We start from the raw sequence: 16,410 nt of genomic DNA on the forward strand, positions 1-16,410 counted from the left end.
TGTCCACAGAAAGTCAGACCAGAACATCACGTATCATGGAAGAGGCAGGCCCTGGGCTCTGAGGAGGGGAAGAAAAGTGATATATTTTCTCTGGTACCTACTCAAGTTATTTATGAAGCTTCCAGGAAGGAAAAAAAAAAAAGTCTGAAAAACTTAATGCCCTAGAAACAAATAAACTGTATACTTAATTATATCATGCATAACCAGTGATCCACACACAGATAACAATATGCTGAGACACACATACAGTCATGCTTATAGGAGGTGAAGTTTTTTTAGTGGAATGAAATACATTTTACTTGTTTCCGTGTGTGTTTGGTGTTTAAATATAATCTCTGACTGTACTGCAAACTCTGGAATACATGTACTCAAATTAGCTCAAATTCTAAATCTATAATACCAGGATTCCTTTGTTTTCACTACTTACATTTTGACATTTCTTCGCAGTCCAAGCAATCATTACCAAATATTCGAGGTGGGAGTATTAGTGAATTCCAAAAATGTTCTGGCGACAGCCAAGTCATAAAATAAGTATTTTAACCCACACATATTGTATTCATTATATTCTAAAAAAATAGAACTATTGATAGCAGTCATGCATATTAATGATTAAACAATTCTGAAATCCCTCTTGCACTTGTAAAAACTGTAGAGCTTCTCTGTCTTGGCAATATGACTTTTCTGCCCTGAGAAGAGATACCATAGGTCAAAGCTGTGTGGTCTTTGTATGTGAAGCAAATATCAAAGAAGACAGTTGTTTGTTGTTGTTGTTTTTCATAATTTGTTTGGTTTTGTTCTTGTTTTTTCTTCCTTTTTTAAAGGATGACTTCCCAAACGAAATTCTATTATGTCAAAATCCAGGGTTGATAGCTGGCATCCCCGTAGACCACAAAGGAGGGATGCTGTTTAATCCAGCGAGGCCAGCCTTCCCCTGCACATATGTACTAGATACAGCTTTGGAAAATCGATTATTGCTTTTCTTGTACCTTAATCACATGTAAATCCACAAAAAAAGGATCCCATTATTTAAAATATCTTGTTGAAAATCCTTTCCAAAAAATGTATTTTGCAGGATGAATAGTAAACCCCTAATAGATATGTCTACTAAATTTAGATGTTCTCAGATGAGGTTTCTTAATATCGGACTGTTCTGCAATCCTTTCTTTCCTCAGACTGGCTAGAGATAGAGCCTTTATCCAGAAATATTTTTAATCTTGCCCCACAATCCTCTTTTCTAGCATGGGTGAATATAGCTTACAACCTTCTCATCTTTCTGTTTTAACTTTGTGTCTCTTGATTCCTTGTGCATGATCCACTCTCAGTGGCACAGTAGAGGAAAGCATAGGGAAGGAAGGTAAGAGCAGGCATGGTGACTTTTACCTGGGCTTTTAATTTGCTCACAGATTCTATGACTGCTTTTTATTTCCTTCTCTTGTTTAATTTATTTTGCTTTCAATTAAGTTAAAACACTTTAAACTAATACTTTGGAAGATGAACAACTAAAATATCCGAATATGAAAGGAGCTTAGACTAGTAAAAACTGAAATGAACAAAGGGGTTGACTATCTGGAAGATTAATAAATGATAAGCTTGATTTTACATTCAAAATAAGTAATAGTATTTTCTTCCCTAGTCCTAACTTAGGCATTTATACAATTTTGGCATACTGGAACTGTGCTATGGTAGATGTGGCATTATCAGATGCTCTAAGGATCAGCAATACTTTGAGGTCTTTTAAGAGGTTGTGTTTTAAATCACTCAAATTAACCATTTATGCAAATATAGCTATAGCAAATATAGTCTATAAACCTATGTGAGGAAACAATATACTCACCTCATCACCCACAGCCCCATCACCCTTGCCTTGGAGCAGGTGTTCATCAGCTCTTTCCTAGACAGTGTTATCATCTCTTTGTTCTTGTCTCTTGCCAAGCCATCCCCCAGACTGCTGGTAGAAGCACCTTTCTAAACCTTTCAGTGGCTTCCCATCCTCTACAGGATAAATATCCAAACTCAGTTAGCCACATAGGTTCTTCAGGATCCAGTCCCTGCCTATATTTCTTGTTTTCTCTCTTGGCAGTCCCTCTTGTGTATGTCCCAACCATAGCCAACTAACCCCAAATGCCACAAGTGTCCTATACTTCTGTGCCTTTCTCATACAGTTTCTTCTGCCTAATTTTCCCTGTCTCACTAGTATGTTGCTACAAAATATTCACAATGTTTATAGAATAGATGTTGTGGAAAGGCAAGAGTTTCTGTGAGAGGAAAATTTAACCTATTTACTAATACTCTTTTAGGAAATAAGCATGCAGACATCATTTTTCATCTTCAAAATTGTTTGATGTGGTTCGAGAAACAAGAAACTTAAAAAAAAAAAGTCACTATATTATGATTCCAGGACAAAGCTGATCCTTTTCATTGGGGGAGTGAGATACTTATTAAAACCTGGCTTTGAATAGCTTGTGAACTTTTTCCACCCCAAATACCTCTTTTATAAAGAACACTTCTATTAGTATCATTGACTAATTACAGTGATAAGTCCAATGAGGAATGGGTTGGGCAGGTCATGACTTTCCAAGGATAGGTAGGAATTATCAGAAGTTCCATGTATAGTTTTAAAAAGTTCCAGTGATTCTGAAATCTTTTTCCCTGAAAGATGTTCTTTGCCCAACAATGCCTGCCCCCACCTCCAGCCCAGCTTATTCCGAGAATCACTGGTTGAAGAAAAAGGAACAAAGTCAAAATAAGGAATTAATTTGAATATTTTGAACGAAAACATGTAACAGTAATATTCCTCAGGGATCAATAAAATGAGTCAACTTAGTCACCATTTCCTAACAGTGAGAATATACAGTGAAAATTCCAAGTTTGCAGATTATGCTAACATCTTTAAATTAGTGAAATAAGCTAACAATGATAAAATGCTGGTAGACAGAACATATGTATATAGGTAAGTGGAAAACTGGCGGATGAGTTTGAGTGCAATATATTTTATAATAAAATTTAAACTATATTTATAAGATAAAGGGCTCTGAATAATAACTTCCTCACAAAAAAGGCACTAAGAAATCACTTTGGATGTTCCCCTAAAGATACTATCTTAATGTGCAATTGTAGCCAAAATACAAAGTAATGGGCATCATCAGGAAGAAAGTAAGACAGAAAACAGAACATATTATAATAGTTCTGCGTAAACAACATGATATATCTACATCTGGAATACAGATGTCGTCCTCTTTGCTTAGTATTAATAAAGACTACCCAGTACAATGGAAACATCCTGGAATTAGAATGAATGAATAAGACATACATGATATAGACTAAAAAAATTGGGGATATGATCTAGAATAATAAATGTTTATTTAAGATGAACCATATTCAATGTTTATGAAATCATAATAATATGGATAAAAAGAACAGAGACTTGTTAGTCATCTCATGAAATATTAGGACTAGCATGCACTTAAAGTCTTAATGTGCTACAAGCAAGGCAGATAAATACATGTGTGCTATATAACACAGCAAACAGAAAACATAAAAAAGTTGTAAGGCATAGAAGTGTTACATGCTAAAAATATAAATAGGTTGGAGCAAGGTTTAGCCAAAACTAAAAAGAAAAACCTACAACTGGTTAGAGAAGTAGAGATGTTTGGAGTTTGTCTTGTTCTGAGTTGGCATCATGAAATGTAATCTGAGATGAACTGTTGTTTGAAATAACCATGGAATTTTGTGCTTTTTAAAAAAGACTTTATTTTTTTAAGTAATCTCTACAACCAACATGGGGCTCAAACTCACAACCCCAAGATCAAGAGTCGCATGCTCCACCAACTGAGCCAATCAGGCACCCTAAGTGCTTTCTTATCTAATTAGATAAACTCCAAAAATATAACGAAAATTAGAAGGAAATTTAACAAATACTTCTGGTTAATCTTTTTAGTTCTTCTGATGTTTAGTACGATTAGGAAACTCATTAATTCTTTAATCCTGGAATGATTACTAACTTTCATTTACTGATTTATGACACACTAGTTACTATGGGTTTATGTGTCCTTCTATCTACTTCAGCATTTAATGAAAGCCTTCCAGATACAAAACCCTATACCAAGTACTAGGGATTTGCAGACGTGTAAGACAGTATCCTCAAATGGCTTATAATTTAGATGGGAAAAAAAGGGCTAAACTTTTCAGTAACAATGGAAGAATAGAGGTGAATGCTAACTCATAGTTTAGCAGTGTGTTGTCCTTAAAGAGATGATGACAGATGGGAAAACTCTGCAAAACATTATGGAGAAACTTGAATTTCAGTTTGGCTTCGAAAGACAAGTGTCACTCAAGTAAATGTAAGTTGTTAAGATACTCACCCCCAAGGCTTACCTCAGACCTACTGGATCAGACTTTCTGCCAAGTAGAAATGAGCACTTGAAATTTTTAAAAGAATTCATCACATGAGTCCATTCAGCCAGTTTACATGAAGAAATGTTTGGGAAATACTGAAATAGAGATTCTATGTAATTACGGGTACTGGTGGGCGGAAGCAGGAAAAGTGCCTGGCAATTTGGGAGAGGAAGACAAGTGAATCAGTGGCTTTTGGGGCCTGCGGGTAATGCAAATTGTAGAGGAACAATGGGAGAAAACTGCAAAAGTAGACTGGATCAGATTTTGGAGGGTTCTGAATTCCAAGTACAAGAGGTTTTAATTTGTTTTGCCTTTTAATAGAGTGTACCATTGAAAGTTTTGGAGCAGAACAGTAACTTTTATAACGTGTTCCCTGGAGGCAAGAGTCTAGGCAAGAAACTGAAATAATAGTTGAGGTACAAATAATAAGACCTGGCCTAATGGGATGGCAATGGGAACAGAAGTGCTAGATACATATTTGGTAATATAGAAAGGGCAACTGGCAGGTTCTAGTAAGAGTTTGGGATGTCCAGATCTTCTTTTTAACATTTTAAATATCTTCCTCTGTAAACTCAGATGTTTTATTTCTTCCTCTTTTTCCTTTCACTTTAGTTTCTGTGAAAAATGTTATTACTCTGCATTAGAACGCATTGTTTAGACTGGTAGCAAAGAATGTGTGCCTAAAAATTCTTAAGAAAACCAATGGCCAAAATGGCTTTAAATCATGCTTTAATTTTTCAATGCTGATTACCAGCAAGATCTGAAACCAAAGTGTTTAGAATTATTTTATTGTCTGGGTGGCAAAACATTTAAATACAAGTTAAAGAGGGAAAGAGGAAAGATTATATTAAATATCTACCACACAGCAAAAATTCACAGGACATATTAATAGTTAGAATAGAGGGATGAAGTGGATGTGTGGTTTATCTTCTAAACTGGTGTCTTTGTAGATACGATGAAGCCTAAATGTCTTGACTTCTAGAGCTAGGTGTAAGTAAAATGTTAATGAAAGTTTCCATATCTTCTTATCTTCTTCCTTTTATGACCATTTTCCCCTTTCATTTTCATTCTTGGTACCTTTGTGCTCATTACCTTCAGCAAAATCAAATTCTGCTTTCAGAGAAGATATAGTCACTTATACCACGGTATGGATACATTTATGTCTATATGTTACCTCTCCCAGGTATATTTGTATTCTGAACCTTATCTCTAATCTTATGTAATGAATATTCTGCTTTCCTACTGAAGATACTTTAGACTTTGGGAAAAGCTAGAAAATGGAGAGATTTTCTTGGTGCTAGGAAGAGATATTTTTTCTCACATATTCTGGGATTATATCATCTGCACCTGTTGTGATAATTTTGGAGACATTTTTAGAACATAGTAAAGTGTTGTATTTAGCAGATGTAAATGTTCTACTTGATCAGATAAAAAACTCTTTCTGAATAACAATTTAGAACCTACAGGGATTACAGGGCAAAGAGGATTTTTTCCTGTCTGATTCAGGGAGAAAACTGACCCCCTTGTGTTACAGAGAGGCCATAAATGATAAGGAAAAGGTCAGGAAATTGGCATAGAAATATAATTCTGTTCAATACAGTTCAACGATGTTCCCATGACATAGTTTAGTAATATGCCACTGGAATCATTCTATTTGTTGCACAACTGAATAGTTTGTTTCTAATTCTGGCATGGCTCTAACCATGCTGAAATAAGCTGTTGCAACATAAATTCTTTCAAAAGAAAACGTTGCCATCACTGTACCACACACTAATGTACTTTCTAAAGATTTTTAAATGCTTTGTTTTCAAATAAATCTCTAAATGAGTGAATGATTCTTTTTACTTAACCTGACAAAGCACTTAAATGGTTTTTTACATCATTACAGAATAGATATAGGATTGATAAGAACTATAACTGATTTACCACCCCCCCCCCATGATAATGATGGTGTGGAATCAGTTCTCTTATGCAGGACATTTCAGTTATATTTGATACCAGCAATTGTGCAATCATGTGTAACTGTTTTGAGTTTCATGTTGGTTTGATGGGAATTATACTTCCTGGGTTTCGGTAATAATTTATCTACTTGGGTTTCTTTCTTGCTGGCTTTGATTTCATTAGTCTTCTAATTTCTTTTAGTGTAGTCCAAGGTTCTGTCTTAGATCTGTTATTTAACAGTTACAGGGCATGCTTTTTTAGGGTAGAGTGATCCAAAGATAAGATTAGCATTATCAACCAAATGTATTAATTGTGTTATCTTACAATAGTGGGTTCTAGAGTTCATGGGAAAAGTAAGAGAACCTGGACCTGCTGGAGGTCTCTATCTCCACAAAGTCCTTTGTGTCACCTACTCCAAGTGAAAGATAATAAATAAATGTGAGGCAAGTGAACTCACTTCTTTCCCAATTCAAACACTGAATTATTGCCTCCAGGCAGCAAAGTCAGCATGTGCACAACATATCCACCTAATGGTCCTAATCTAACACTAGCCTGAAAAAAGAGATTTGTCTTCAATGTTAAGCAATCACTCTGCTTACTGCTTACGTGATGGAACAAATTTATTTTAACCTAAGATAATCTGGTGTTTGTTTCCCTATAACTTTTGAAGAAGTCAATTTTGAATTATACGCATATACTGCTAAAGGTTACCTCCTAATATTCTAGGTGGGCAACTTAAAATAAGATACTGGCAGCCACGTGATCTTATTAAGTAAATATATCTTACATAACTTTGACATTTTGATAAAACTTAGTTCATGATATAAGCTGTTTACAAGAAAACAAAGGACCCATAAACTATCTTAACAAGAAATTTAGGACTGAAACAAATTTAAAATAGTACCTGAGCATTCATTGTCTCATAAGCAATTTATCTACAATGGTCAATGTGAAACACGTATTATTCTGCTTTCAAACATATTTGCTTTAAAGAATCCTTTCTCAGTTAAAGGTAAATATGTCATTTATTTCACTGAGTACTGTCTGTCTATACACAAAGCTGCTACTTCTTCCAGAAATACTCTTAAAATTAAATGGAATGCACAAACAATGAATCATGGAACACTTCATCTAAAACTAATGATGTAATGTATGGGGATTAACATAAGAATAAAAAAAAATTAAATGGAAAATACAGGCCTGAAGAGGCGGCTAAGGGAAATTTTAACAGTTGCTTACAAGCATATGAAGGATGTGATGCTGATACATTCATGCAACATTCAACAAATCTCCACTATGAGCCAATTCCTTGCTAGGCTCAATTTAGAGACAAGCCCTGTCCTCTTGGAGCACTGTAACTGGTAACTAACTCTTCTTCATGTTCATTAAAGGAAGATGTAAGGAAAATAATTTACCTTGCAACAGAAACCAATGAGGTTAAATTTGTACTAACACAATGAAGAATTTATGAAGAAATTCATAAATTCAACATATTTGCAATACCTTTAAAATTAAGTAAATGTATCTATTTAAGGACTTACAGAGTAGTTGGTTTTCAAAGATCTTATAAATGTAACATTGTATGAAGTCAATGTTTTCCTTTCCTTCAAGTCCCTTTTACTCCTGCTATTCTTGCTTTTGTTCAATATTATATTTTCCATTACATGAAAAGTAGAATACTGATGCGCAGGTTTAGGGTATCTCTCATACTCAGTTGTAATTAGTGAATAAAATCTGTAATGTTTGCTGGCTTTTCTTTTATGGACCAACTATCCACAAAATATAACTGTTGAATGATGGAAGTATTGTTAATTATATGTGGACATCCTCCCATTCAGGTCCAGTTATGACAGTATGTTCATACTTGTCCCACCTCCAAACCCTTTTCTCCTAGCCCCTGCTTGTCCATTGCCCACCAGATTTTTGTTGCATTCTGACACTAAGTAAGTGAAGAACATTGGAGGGTTTTTTTGTTTTATTTTTTTTAAGATTTATTTATTTATTTAGAGAGAGAGGGAGAGAGCAAGAGCATGTGTGGGGGGGGGAGGGAGCAGAAGGAGAGGGAGAGGATCCTCAAGCAGACTCCCCCACTAAGCACAGAGCACAACCCAGGGCTCCATCTCAGAACCTGAGATCATGACCTGAGCTGAAATCAGGAGTTGGCTTCTCAACTGACTGAGCTGCCCAGGTGCCCCAAGTGAAGAACATGTTAATCTTATCCCTCCACATATTGGGGTTAAGAATATAAAAAATCAGGGCACCTGGGTGGCTCAGTCAGTTAAGCATCTACCTTTAGCTCAGGTCATGATCTCAGGGTCCTGGGATTGAGCCCCACATCAGGCTCCTTGCTCAGCAGGGAGTCTGCTTCTCCCTCTGCCCCTTACCCTGCTCTTGTGCTCTCTCTCTCAAATAAATAAATAAAATCTTAAAAAAAAGAATATTAAAAAATATTTCAATTTTGAACAACCCAATTAAACAGTGGGCAAAATATACATAACAGATACCTTACCAAAGTAGATATACGGATGGCAAATAAGCACATGAAAAGATGCGTAATCTTTAAAGGTTCTGCCTCTAACTGGGATGAAGATAGACTTGAAAATGGCAAGGTTCCTGAATGAGTAATATGTTTAATTGTTTGATGTACCTTAAAAATATCTTTCACAAGGAAATTAACAGATTTAAAAGTAGATTGCTTGGGAATGCATTAAGTAATGTTGGCAGAATCAGTATCCTATCAACCCTGACTTTCTAATCTGTTTTGTCCTATGTGCTGTGCCCTCTCTTACTCCAGAAAACACAAGAATGACTTTTGTTCAAGTACAGAGTGGGAAGTGATGTTTTTATATATCCAGAAAGATCTGTAGAAGAATGAACTATGTAAGCTTATGAAATCCTGCCCTTCATACTAAAAGCCAGGGAGTTGCTCAGATAATAGAATATGAAATATATAGCTTGCAGATATTAAGTTAGCTACCAAACTTACTGTACATGATTTTTTTTGGTCTACAATATATCTATTGCCTTATATAAGACAAATATAAGAGTTTGTATTTTTTGTAGATCTGAATTTATGTTTAAGAGAAGCTTCTGTCTATTAAGTGACAGTAAATTTGCTCCCTAAGATGTAAGACCTATTACATGGGTACATTAAGTTGACATAATGATTGTGGTAGCAGAATGATAGAGTTAAAAAAAATAAAAGAAAGTTCAGCTCACATAATAGAACATGAGAATGAAACAATATGTTAAGTAAATTGGCCATTTAGCCTTAATATTTTTGTCAATAATGTTGTCAACAATAGAATCAATTAATTACTTAGGATGTCACCCTTACAAACTAGGGAATATACACAAAATGACTTGCCTATTTTTTTTCCTGTGGTTTAATCATTCATAAATTTATCTAAATATTTTTGCCTATTTATTATTTAAATCTGTATCACACTTGCAACAAGTGAGGAATCTTGGTATAATTGCTATTGCTTTTTAAAAAAAATTCTCCAGCATCTACTTTCAGAATTTTAGGTGTTCCCCTAATGTACTTTAAAAATTCATGCTGGGGCACCTGGGTGGCTCAGTCAGTTATTTGACTTCCGTTCAGATCATGATCTCAGGATCCTGGGATAGAGCCCTGCTTTGGGCTCCATGCTCAGAGGGACAAGTCTGCTTCTCCCTCTCCCTCTGCTCCTCCCCTCACTGTGATCTCTCTCAAATAAATAAATAAAATTTTTAAAAATAATTAATGCTAATTCTTTGTTCCTATTACCAATAGCATTTATGATTTTAAGGCATTTTAACTTTACTGTTTAAAAATTTTTTATTAAGAATTTATTTTTAGAGCAGCTTTAGGTTCATAGCAAAAATGAGGGGACAGTACAGAGTTTTTTTATATACTCCTACCCCCACATATGCATAGCCACCCCCATTATCAACATCCCTTACCAGAGTGGTACATTTGCTACAATTAATAAACTTGCATTGACACATCATTATCACCCATAGTTTACATTAAGGTTTACTCTTGATGTTGCAAATTCTATGGGTTTGGACATGTATCCATTATATTATCATACAGAGTATTTTTTACTGCCCTAAAAACCCTCTGTTCTTTGCCTAGTTAGCCCTTCCTCTTACATCCAACCCCTGGCAACCACTAATCTTTTTACTATCTCCATAGTTTTGCTTTTTCCAGAATGTCATATAGTTGGAATCATAGTGTGTAGCCTCTTCAGAGTGGCCTCTTTCACTTAGTAATATGCATTTTAGGTTCCCCCATGTCTTTTCATGAGTTGATGATGAAAAATTTTAATTGTTTCATCTCACAGAAATCCCCCATCCCAGTTCCTTGAATATTTCTTTTTCCTGAACATTTTGGGCTTTATATTTTAAAGTTTGAGAGGATATATATTAATATAATATATTAATATAATAATATATATATTAATATAGGTGAGTTAGCATGATAACTAAAAATTATTTTAAAGTTTTAAAATGAAAGGAGACAATGGTTTAATGGTTATTAGGCCAATTAGAACATTTAATTATGTCCTTGACCAAATATACTCTCTTGGGCACATTAAAACTAAGAATTGGTATAAGCAAATAATGATTTTTTAAAAAATGTTAAATGATTCTTATGATTTTCTGTCAAGCCTTTATTGTTGAATGGGAAATCATAAATATATATATATATATATATATATATATATATAATGGTGTGTGTGTATACATTGTATAATACATATTGTGCTATATATATATACCATCATGTAATATATATTACTTCCTAAAACTACCATATACAGATCAAACATTGAAATACATCCATATCCTTCATTAGAATCAATATTTAACAATTATTTAAAAATTTTATATACATTTTCTTTTGAAATTATTTGGCCTAGAGTAACTCATTGAATTTACTATTAGCTATAAATTTTCTGCAACTATTGTACATTCTCAGGAATCTTCCCCCAGAAATCTCCCATGAGAGGCAGCCAGCAGAATCCCTTTGACCCACATTTTCTTCCTTTATTCCATCCTCTAGCTGGAATGTGTGTTCTACCTTGTCTTATGAGAACAAAGTGATGGTGGAACAGTGAGCTGAATAGAGCCCGGAAACTCCCAAATGCTTTTGTGGAACAAAGTTGTCACTTCTCCCAATGTTTATTGGATGCAGAAACAAATGATTTTGTTTAAACCAAACCCAGTCTTAACTAAACTGAGGACTCAATTTCATTTTCCTGTCAGATGCATTCTTTATAAAATGTACACAAAAGTATAGGAGCCCATTTTTTCAGTTATTCTAAAGCATCAATCAGAAAAGGCAAGTCCTGTTTTCAATACTATTGTTAATAGCCAGGTGTTTACTTTCATAGCTTTTTTTTTTTTTCCACTTCTAAAGTCATGAAATTAGAGTAGAAGAAGAAATGAAAACAACACCTGTGCTCTCATGTCTTTCATTTTCCTATTCAGAACTTCACTGTTGCTAGAGATCTGCCATCTCTTCTGGTGCAGCCATTCATTCCCACATGGGCCAGGATTCATTCAGCTTGATGAATCTGTCCTTCTTTGTGTCTTGATATACATGTCAGGAATATCCAGCTCCTAGGAAGCTGTCTCAAACCTGTGTTTGACTGTGTTTAAACAGCATTAACTATCCATTTCTAAAGAAAATTGTTTATTGTCACTTAACTATGCTCAGCACTCTGCAGGTATGTTTTCTTCCTCTTCTACCCAATTTATTCCTTTTGCTATATTAATGATAGCTTGGATTTTCTAGACTCTTGAGTTGGGGCAGGGGTAGAGACAGAGAATCTCAAGCAGACTCCACAATGAGTGTGGAGCCCAACTAGGGTTTCCATCCCATGACTCATGAGATCATGACCTGAGCGGAAACCAAGAGTCGGATGCTTAACCAACTGAGCCACCCAGTTGCCCCCATAATTTGGTTTTAAATTGTCTTTTCATGTATCAGAAAACTCACTATCCATTTAAAATATTTAATCTTTTTTAAGGCAGTAGGTTCTGTTACCATCTTTAAAATTGCTTTAAATGAATTTTATTCAATTTCAGTAAATTTGAGAGATTTTCTGTTAGCAATAACTTTTAAGATAAAGTTTAAGAGAAAAGTAAAGATATTACCTTATTACATACTTTCATAGTATTATATAATGATTAAGAGCCAGACTGTCTGGGTTCAAATTTCACTTCTGCCATTTACCAGCTGAGAGAGTTTGGGCAAAATAAACTTCTCTGTGTGTGGGCTTCTTGATCTGTAAAATGGGAATAATTAGGGTACTTGCTTCATAGCCTTGGTGATAAGTAGATGAGTTAATACATAGGAGCCTTGGAATAATTCTTAGAATGTGGTATGAGATCAATAAATATTAGCTGCTATCATGATGATGATGATTATAGTAAATTAGAAATGTAATTCTAGGGAAGAAAAAGCTAAATTCAAATACCTATTTCTTTGAATCCAGATATCTTTTCTATTAAAAAAAATCAATAGTTTGCACTTCCCATATTTAATAAGGTCTACTCTGGTGTTTGTATGTGTGTTATGGGTAGGTGGTCTCAGGCTGAGTAAATAATCACATTAATAAGTTTTTAATAACTTCCAATTGAAAAAAAATAAGAACAAATGGTCATTCTTGGATAATCTGCAAAGCTAAGTGAATAACTGACTTATCTTTCTGTGATTTCTTGCAGATATCATGGAAATCAGGACAGTGGCAGTTGGAATTGTGGCAATCAAAGGGGTCGAAAGTGAATACTATCTTGCAATGAATAAGGAAGGAAAACTCTATGCAAAGGTATTGATAATTTTTTGAACTTATTTTTGTCAAAACATGCCTTTTTTTTTTTTTGGAGGGGGACAGAAAGAGAAAAGAGAGAGAGAGGGGGAGGAGGTAGGGGAGAGGCAAAGGGAGAGAGAGAGAGAGAATCCCAAGCATAGGCTCCTCATCCAGCACAGAGCCCAAAGCGGGCCTGATCCCACAACCCTGAGATCATGACCATGACCCTGAGCCTAAACCAAGAGTCTGACACTTAACCAAGCCACCCAGGTACCCCAAAACATCTTGCCTTTCTGAAAAGTAAAGATGAAACTAATTTCTTTCCAATTATATAATTTAATGATTTCATTAAAACACTTTATATTCAAGCATTGAGAAAAATGTTTTCTGCAGGACCTTGGACAAATTGCTTAAGCTCTCTGGGCTTGGGTATTGTCACTTGCAAAATGAGGTGGATTAAACAACCTTGCAGCTCTGAAATTCCATATGCATTTTAGATACTTAAAATCTAAAATTTCCCTCTGAGAGTATTAAAGCTCTTTTTGTTAAATTTCACCCAGTCTGTACATTGCTGACCTGAAAATTCTTGGGAAAAAAATTCAGATGTTTGTTTACCAACATCAATCTCACAATCATGGGCTTTGAACTGTGAACATTCATGTTGTTCCCACGTTATTACAATGTGAAATATGTAACAGTTCATCCCACCATAAAAAAATATAATCGACTTTCCCACAGCCCAGCACGATACCTGGCACAGGCTAATTACATAATAATATAGGTTTAACTGAATGAATGAATAGTTGGATGGATGAACAAATAAACTTAATTTTCTATCACAATTGCAGGCAGTGTAGTAGTAAATGAAGAAAAGTTGTGAAATACGTCCTTCTACTGAGGGAGGTAGATGCTCTGCTAATCATACCAAATCTCAGCAGTTAGGGAATGAGTGACTTGGGCATGGTAATATGAGAGCTGCTACTTAGAGTGAAATAGCTCCTAATACTAAAGAATAGTAGCAACCGATGGATAGTAGCAACCGATGGCCAAAAAGTTAGACATTTGAAAATATTTTGCATAACTAAATATGTATCATTTTATCTTTTTAAAAAATTTTAAGATGGCTATTTTTTTTGCAAATATGCTAACTTATATCTAACAAACTGCATTAGGCCCACTCAAAAAAAGAAAAGGTCATATATGTTTTAATTTTACTGAATATTACTGCTTACTCTTTGAGTCCCTCTAAAAATCATTTGGATAATATTGTTTGTTATTTTAACAGAAAGAATGCAATGAAGATTGCAACTTCAAAGAATTAATTCTGGAAAACCATTACAACACATATGCATCAGCTAAATGGACACACAGCGGAGGAGAAATGTTTGTTGCTTTAAATCAAAAGGGGGTTCCTGTAAGGGGGAAAAAAACAAAGAAAGAACAAAAAACAGCCCACTTTCTTCCTATGGCAATAACATAATCATATATGGTATATAAGAAACCAGTTCCAGCAGGGAGATTTCTTTAAGTGGACTGTTTTCTTTCTTTTTCTCTTTTCTTTTCTTTTCTTTTTTTTTTTTTTTAAGTAACCAAGAAAGGCTGGAAAACTACTGAAAAACTGATCAAGCTGGACTTGCGCATGTATGTTTATTTTAAGAGACTGCATTAAAGAAAGATTTGAAAAATATGCACAAAAATCAGATTTAGTAACTAAAAGTTGTAAAAAATTGTAAAACTGGTTGTACAATCATGATGTTAGTAATAGTAATGTTTTTTCTTAAATTAATTTACCCTTAAGAGTATGTTAGATTTGATTATCTGATAATGATTATTTAAATATTCCTATCTGCTTATAAAATAGCTGCTATAATAATAATAATGCAGATGATGGTATATAAGATATGTCAGACCTAAAGGCTGCTGGAATGATTTGTCAGATAATCAAGTCAATACTAACTATGGAAGATGAGCAGTATTTGAAAGGCTTTTTAGTGAAAAATTAAAATCCACTTAAATTCTAATCAGAAAAGAAAGAATATTCTCAAAAATTCTACTATTGAATGGAATCAAATAGGTAGTTTTACAAAAGCATAATATTAGAAAATGCTTATACCTATTAACAAGAAGAAAATTCCTAATGCTGCTCAAACTGAAAGGGTATTGCTAAAAGGATGTTTTCAAAAATCTTGTATATAAAATAGCAATGATGATGATAATACTGTACTGTACTTCATCTCACTTGCCACAAAATAACATCTTATAATCCCTAAAAGTAAAATTGAGAAATCTTTAAGTTTTTTCCAAGTAACATAATCTATCTTTTGTATAATTCATATTTGGGAATATGACTTTTAATAATGTTCTTCCCGCAAATAATCATGCTTTTTTTCTGTGGTTACAGCATTAAACTCTATTTTAAGTTGTATTTGAACTTTATTGTTTTGTTATTTAAGTTTATGTTATTTATAAAAAAAACAACCTTAATAAGCTGTATCTGTTTCATATGCTTTTAATTCTAAAGCAATAACAAAACCGTCTGGCTCAATGGCAAGTTCCCCCTCTCCTTCATGACCAATACCAAGTCTAGTACACAGCACTTGGGCCAGCAAATTCTGGATGGCAGACAAAAATGACAGCCTGCAGCAATTCTTACAATAGATGTCGCACAGGGAACAATACAAAAATGTAAAACATGTTTTGCCACATATTGTTGTCAGTTAAATTGTATCATATAAGTAAAATCACTACAGATACAAGAACTTAAAGGATTTTAAAGTTAGAATATACTTGAGTTCATGAGTAGAAAAGTGCCATACTTTTAAAATATGCATATTTAGAGTTAGTAATTTTTCTAATGTCTAGAAATTTCTGTCATTCAAAATATTGCCACATGGAAAGTTTTTTTCCTGTTAGATGGCAAGAGCACAAAGGCCCAAAATAGAGTATATAGTTAGGGATTTGAGGACCTGAATGTCATGAAGGCTTGAGGTGAGACAATAGACAATAGGCTTATCAGAAAGATAAATTCCACTTCATACTTCTTCGATTGGCAGATTTGGTAGCACTTTATGTGCTCATCCGTCGGAGTCCAACATTTATCTAAATTAAACTACTGGAATGCTAATCATTGTGGTTTTAATTTCAAAATATTTGTTTTATATAAATATTATCCACTAATATATTTATAGGCAAAAGTTACATAAAAAGGCTAAATCACAGGAACAACAGATTCATTTGATCTTCTTGTGGCTCACTTACATGTCCAAGTGGC

At 34.1% G+C, this 16,410-nt stretch overlaps 2 protein-coding genes across 3 annotated transcripts in view; one reads left to right on the forward strand and one right to left on the reverse strand.

The window, feature by feature from the left end:
• FGF7 (fibroblast growth factor 7) overlaps positions 1-15,564 on the forward strand; it is a 52,712-nt gene extending 37,148 nt beyond the window's left edge. For both annotated transcript variants that reach the window (XM_021693812.2, XM_044917861.1), the window contains exons 3-4: positions 13,054-13,157; positions 14,425-15,564. In XM_021693812.2, the coding sequence (XP_021549487.1) occupies positions 13,054-13,157; positions 14,425-14,619 (299 nt within the window). In that variant the 3' untranslated portion in view covers positions 14,620-15,564. The remainder of the gene's footprint in view (positions 1-13,053; positions 13,158-14,424) is intronic.
• Positions 1-16,410, reverse strand: part of FAM227B (family with sequence similarity 227 member B) — a 207,468-nt gene that overhangs the window by 112,151 nt on the left and 78,907 nt on the right. The gene's annotated exons all lie outside the window — the stretch shown is intronic.

The sequence above is a fragment of the Neomonachus schauinslandi genome, chromosome 9 (assembly GCF_002201575.2).
Source record: "Neomonachus schauinslandi chromosome 9, ASM220157v2, whole genome shotgun sequence".
Lineage (NCBI taxonomy): Eukaryota > Metazoa > Chordata > Mammalia > Carnivora > Phocidae > Neomonachus > Neomonachus schauinslandi.